We start from the raw sequence: 6,083 nt of genomic DNA, 5'->3' as shown, positions 1-6,083 counted from the left end.
ACTGTCGTCCAGGCTGGAGTACAGTGGTGTGATCTTGGCTCACTGCAACCTCCGTCTCCCAGGTTCAAGCGATTCTCCTGCCTCAGCCTCCTGAGTAGCTGGGATTATAGGCGTGCACCACCACACCCAGCTAATTTTGTATTTTTGGTAGAAACAGGGTTTCACCATGTTGGCAAGGCTGGTCTCGAACTCCTGACCTCTGGTGATCTGCCTGCCTCGGCCTCCCAAAGTGCTGGGATGACAGGCGGGAGCCACCGCGCCTGGCCTCAGGGCCTCACTTTTAGGAGGCAGGAGGCTTAGTGCAGGAAGGAAAGTGTAGGGCTGGGGAGCTGAGGTCTGGAGCAGTGTAACCCCTTCACCCCATTTCACAGAGGAGGAAAGCGAGGCCCGGAGGCAGGAAGTGGCTTGCCCGTGGCGGATACTTCCTGAGAGCTGAGGGGCTGCCCTGGCAGGTGCTCTGCCTGCAGGCTCCCACCCGGTCCTGGTGAAGATCCTGAAAGACGGGTCGTCCACATTTCAGACAAGGAAACAGGCCTGGGGCTGCCTCTGAGAGCTCATCTGTACCAGAAAAGCTGAGTTCTTGCCAGGTGGCTTCCTCTCCAGGGCCCTGGTGTCCCCTTCTGTGAAATGGGCGGGGGGCGGAGGGGGATGAGGCCATCTGGTGTTTTACAAGCTTTCTTTCACAGTGGAACCCCACCTCCAAACCAACACATAGGACCCTCTCCGTGAAACAGAAGCACGCAGGCCGGTTCTGCCTAAAGACGGTTCCCACAGCCTCCCACCAGCAGCCGAGGCGCTTCTGAGAGCCTTGAGTCCCGAGGCCAGTATCCCCAAAACACCTCTGCTGGGCAGGTTGGGGGTGGATGGACAGCAGGGAAAGGTGGCCGGGAACTCGGCTAATCCCCTCACCTTACCACCCCTGGCTCAAACCTATGAATCTCTTCCTTCTTACCTTGGTCCAGGCTGCCATCAGCTGTGTTTTTGGGGGTTTTCTTGAGATGGCGTTTCACCCTGTCACCCAGGCTGGAGTATAGTGGCATGGTGTGATCTCAGTTCCCTGCAACCTCCACCTCTCGGGTTCAAGCGATCCTCTCACCTCAGCCTCCAGTGTAGCTGGGATTACAGGCACCTGCCACCATGCCCAGCTAATTTTTGTATTTTTAGTAGACACAGAGTTTCGCCATGTTGGCTGGGCTGCTCTCGAACTCCTGACCTCAAGTGATCCACCCACCTCGGCCTCCCAAAGTGTTGGAATGATTATAGGCAGGAGCCACCAGGCCCGGCCTCCCCAGCTGTCTTTCACACAACTGTGTCCCCATCTCCAGGGACTCCCAGCCTCTTGTTTCTGATCGCTACAAGCCTCGCTCCACCTGGGAGCCAGGGCACACTTCTGCACACACAACCAACTGCAGCCCACCCAGCACTCTAGCAGGCTGCCCCTTCCTCCACCAGGGCCCAGCCCTGGCTTCTTTTCCTGGGCCCACCTCAGGGCCTTTGCACTTGCTGACATCCCCTCCCCCTCCACTATCACCCACTTCTCTTTCTCCAGGTAACTGGATACCTGCCTCCCTGCTGGGGTGGGGGCTTCTTCAGGGCCACAGAGCCCTCCTTCCTGACCAGACTGTGCCTTCCCAGCTGCCACAGCCTGGGACATCCAAGGCAGAAACGCTTAACAGGTGTGAACGATCTCGATTCCCGTGGGTGAGTGGTCCCCTCCAGAGCCAGCAGCTGGCTGGAGACCTGGGGTCCGGGGGTGACCATGCCAGATACCTCCTGCTTCCGACCTGAGCAGGAGCCAAATGCCAGTTTCAAAAAGTCTTTGGGCTTAAGGGTGCTTGGAAATGGAGCTCAACTTCCTGACTGCACACAGGCAAGGGAGGCCTCTTGGGCAGAGGGGACATTCATTTTGCGGAGGGGTGGGGCATCTCAAGTGAGCCCAGGCAGAAGAGGCAGGACACTCAGCCAAATCCAGGGCTCCTCTCCACCACCCAGACATCCTGGCCTGGCCCTCAAGGCGGGTCCTCGTGGGACCCCTCCCTGCTGACCCAGCCTTCTCTCTGCTTGGGTGGCCAGTTCCACACCCGGGGCCACTCCAGGCGGCTCAACTTCAAGGATTCTGCAAGTCCCCATCAGCTCTGACAAGACTCCCCTCCTCCTGGGCACAGCATTGCAAACTGCCCCGTGCCCTCCCTGCGGGACGGTCACAGCTCCAACCTCGCCACCTGGACAGCACATTCGGCTGCCTCCCTACACTGAGAGATCTCAGCCCCACCACGACCCTTCCTCGACCCGCGCGGTGGAACCTGTTCCTACCAGCTTGAGAGCTCCTGGTACCCACGGCCTGGAGTCACGCCACGCCCAGAACAAGAGGGACCCCCAATATGCACTCTTCGGTATCAAGAGAGGGGCTCCGTTGTCCCCACCCGCCCCCGGACTGTGAACTGTGCGGCTTCCCCAGGGGGCCCACACAGCTGCTGGGGCCAGGGCAGACAGGTGGCTGCGCGCCCCTCCAGCCGCCCTCCAGCTCTTCCCCAGGCGCCCGGGGTCCCCGAGCCACCACTCTCGCTCGTGCCGGAAAACTTCGCCTCCCTCGATCCCCGTGCGTCCACAGCCTCGCGCACCCACATCTCGGGGATCTAGCGCGCCCCCTCAAATCTCGCGCCCTCGGGTTTCGCGCGCCCCCGCCAATCTCGCGACCCCTGCAGCCGCACCGGTCTCGCGCGTCCCCTCCCGTCTAGCGCCCCTCGGGCCGCCCGCCACCCCTCAACTCCTGCGACCCTGCGGGGTCTCGCGCGCCCCCAGCCAATCTCGCGCCCCTCGGGGGCCGCGCGCCCCCGCCAATCTCACGACCCCTCGAGCGCGTTCGGGTTCCGCGAGCTCCGTCGCCCGCGCCCACGTGCCCCGCGCGCTGCCCGCCCGCGCCGGAGCCCACGGAAGAGCGCGGACGCCGAGCCCCGCCCCTGGCCCCGGCCCCGCACTCACTTCTCGCGGGCCTGGCTGTCGGAGGGCACGGCCGAACCCTTGCCCCCCTTGGCGTACATGCTGCTCCGCGCCGCCGCCGCGGGGGCCCACACCTGTCAGGCGGCGCCGCGGGCCGCGCTCGCCGTCGCCATAGCTACCCCGCGCCCCGGGCCTCACCGCCCCGAGCCCCGGGCGGGCACCGCGGACATCGTCCGCGCGGGGGAGCTCCAGACGGCCGTGGTGGCGGCGGCAGCTGCGGCTCCAGCGGCTCCAGCTCCGGCCCCGGCCGCAGGGTGGCTTTTTTTTCCTCCCGTCCCTCCGCGCGGGCTGTTCCGGGAAGCGCGCGCTCCCCTCCTCCCGCCGCGCGCGCCCCCGCTCGTTGCCTCCCCGCCGCCCGCGGGCGCCGCTCTTAAAGGGGCGATGGCGGGCGCGCGGGTGGGTCCCGCCCCCGGGACCGCGGGCCGGGCGCGCACGCGCACTGCCCGCCGCGGGAGTTGGGGGCGCGGCTACACACTCGCGGGCCGGGATCGGGGACGGCCACCCGGGGACCCACAGCTGATCGCGCCTGCACACGCGCCCGCGCGCACATAGGTTCACTCACCCCAAATGGGGACAGCCACCCCAGCTGTTGTACAGACCCAGCCACACACATTCGCAGCCGCACTCAACGTAGCGCTCTACACAACAAAAGTGTAGCCCGCTGCCGGAACTACTGCGGGTTGCCCCCTAGAGTCTCAGGCAGTGACACTGGGTGTTGCACCCCGCAGAGCCACCCACGCTCAGCTCGCGTGGGAACCACCGCACACACAGCCCGCCCAGCGACACACATACACTGCCACATACCCAGCTCACAGTGGCCGTCCTCGAACAACTAAACGCAGGCCACCGCACACAGACCCACAGCCGCACGCAGACACACACTTATACAAGGTCATGCCACAGCTTCCAAAGGCCGTGGACAGAGCCCACGCAGTTAACTCGCAGTCACCCTGGGGCGCACTGTCGCGGCCTCCTGAGAACCACACCCTACCCAGATCCACAGTCACATGGCCTGTGGACACTTAGCCAACCGTCCGCAAACACACAACACAGACACAACGCAGGCACAGACACAAAGCTCCTATAGTACCCAGGCTGTGGGAGCCACCCTGCACCACCTCCACGTGACACCCGGTGACAATACTAGATGCAGGGTGACTGCTGGCTGGGCTTCTCAGCCTCGGTGCGTGAGCTGTAAATGGTGCTCATGCCACCTTTGTCTGCGGGGGTCAGGGTGCAGGCAGTAGGTGCCCTCTTCCACCTCTAGGGCCCTTCACCCCCCCACCAAGGGTGTTTAGAGAGGGTGGGGGCGGATATTGAGGCAGGAATCCCCGCAGGGCAGGGGTGCCCGGATACCAGTGGGTGGTGTGTGCCTGGGCAGGGTAGGGGAAGGCAGTGCGGTTGTGACTCTAGGTCTAGATGTTTCTGTTTGTCTCGGCTATTCCTTTCTTTCCTATGCACGCCTGCGTGTGTGTGCAAACACGCGGCTCCGGTGTGAGTGCACGTGTGCGTCCTTGTGCGTGGGGGGCTAGCAAACACCCAATGATCGTTGTCCCAGCGATTGTCGCTGGCTGCGCGGTGGCAGTTGTGGGTCCGCCGCGGTGGTGCGGGCCTAGCTGCCCAGTCAGGTTGTGTGCACAAGTGTGTGCGAATATGCACGTGTGTGCCTCCGCGCGTGGGTGGGCCGCCAACTCCCTGGGATCTGTGTGTGGCTGTGCGTTGTTTTGTGTGTGTGTGTGTGTGTGTGTGTGTGTGTGTGTGTGTGTGTGTCTGAATGTCTGGACGTGTCTCGCTGCCAGTTGACCCCCTAGATACCTCCCCCATAGAGGCCGACCCCCCAGTACGTGAGAAACCCTCTGCCCCCACCCCAAGCTTTCTAGCCGGCGGGAAGTCGGGAGCCGCAGAGGCTCCAGACCCGCAGAGAGGAAGGGAAGGGCAGAGCCAGCCCCAGCCCCGCCTCCTCCCCGAGGGGCCCCGGCACGGGAGGGGGTACGCCAGCCCTTCCCACTTCCTGTCCAGCCAGCCGCCCCCTCCCCCAGCTTCCTCTCTGGCAAGCCTCCGGGCCCCGGCAGGAGGGAGGAGGGGCCGCACGATTCCACAGGGCCTCGGGCTGGCGACTGCCAGGAGCCTGGAGGGCCACAGGGGGCGTGGGCTTCGGCGTCCAGGACACTGTCATCTTAATGACCGCCCCCACCACTGCTCCCCAGCGCCTACTCCGAACGAGGCACAGAGAGGGTGTGGCCCACCCAAAGCCACACAGAGCCTTGGTGACAACCGGGGCTCCCGGGCCCGGCAGATGCCCCTCTTGCCACCCTCAATTTAATCTCCCAAAGCTCGGTGGCTTCCCAGGACCCTGTGTGCCCTGGTTGGGTCCCTCGACCCCTGTGAGCCACGGTTCCTTGGGTCAATTTGAGTCTTCACCCCATTAAACATGTATTGAGCGCCTACTGTGTGCTGGGCTCCGGAGACCCAGCCGGGACACGCTGCTACCTCTTTTGGAGCTCAGAATCTGCCGGGGGAGGCGGACAGTCAAAAGCTGGCGAGTCAGTCGGGCAATTTCAGGGAGTGCCACGTGCCTAAGAGGGAGGGGACCCCTGGTGACAGGACGGGCGCTGGCGGGGTCGGCCGGGCTCCTGGGGAAGGGCGGAGGCGGAGGGAGGGAGGGAGGGGAGGAGGGAGGGAGGCGGAGGCGCCGGCGGCCCCAGAGAGCTGCGACGGGGGAGGCGCGGAGGGCGGGAGCGAGGAGCGCGGTTCTCATGGCAACCGGGAAGGATCTCCAAACACAGCCTGGGCGCCGGCGGGAAAGTGCGAGGGGAGCGGGCCCCGGGTCCCACGCGGCGTCGGGGAGGCTGAGCCGCGCGCACTCCCAACCAGGGCGCACGCCTTGCGGGGGCAGAACCCGCAGAAAGGGCCCCCCACCCACGCGAGGGACAGGCAGGGCGGGGAGGAAAAATTATTAATAACGGGGAGGGGAGGGGTGGATTGGAAAGATCTGGGAGTGGAACGTTCACACTGTAGTCACAGCAAGTGCTAAGGCCCTGAGGTGGGTACATGGCGCAGGTGCTGGACGCAGAGACTGGACG

General features: G+C 64.6%; 1 protein-coding gene across 5 annotated transcripts in view; it reads right to left on the bottom strand.

Annotated features, from left to right (window-relative positions):
• SSBP4 (single stranded DNA binding protein 4) overlaps positions 1–3,369 on the bottom strand; it is a 15,094-nt gene extending 11,725 nt beyond the window's left edge. For 3 of the 5 annotated variants that reach the window (XM_017501298.1, XM_017501299.1, XM_017501300.2), the window contains exon 1: positions 2,983–3,369. In XM_017501298.1, coding sequence (XP_017356787.1) covers positions 2,983–3,041 — 59 coding nt within the window. In that variant the 5' untranslated portion in view covers positions 3,042–3,369. The remainder of the gene's footprint in view (positions 1–2,982) is intronic. The other 2 variants (XM_017501301.2, XM_017501303.2) reach the window with 1 other exon arrangement.
• Between the last annotated feature and the right edge of the window lie 2,714 nt (positions 3,370–6,083).

Source organism: Cebus imitator, unplaced genomic scaffold, assembly GCF_001604975.1.
Source record: "Cebus imitator isolate Cc_AM_T3 unplaced genomic scaffold, Cebus_imitator-1.0 Scaffold280, whole genome shotgun sequence".
NCBI lineage: Eukaryota > Metazoa > Chordata > Mammalia > Primates > Cebidae > Cebus > Cebus imitator.
Note: the sequence above shows the minus strand (reverse complement) of the source record. Positions and strands in the feature narration are given on the sequence as shown.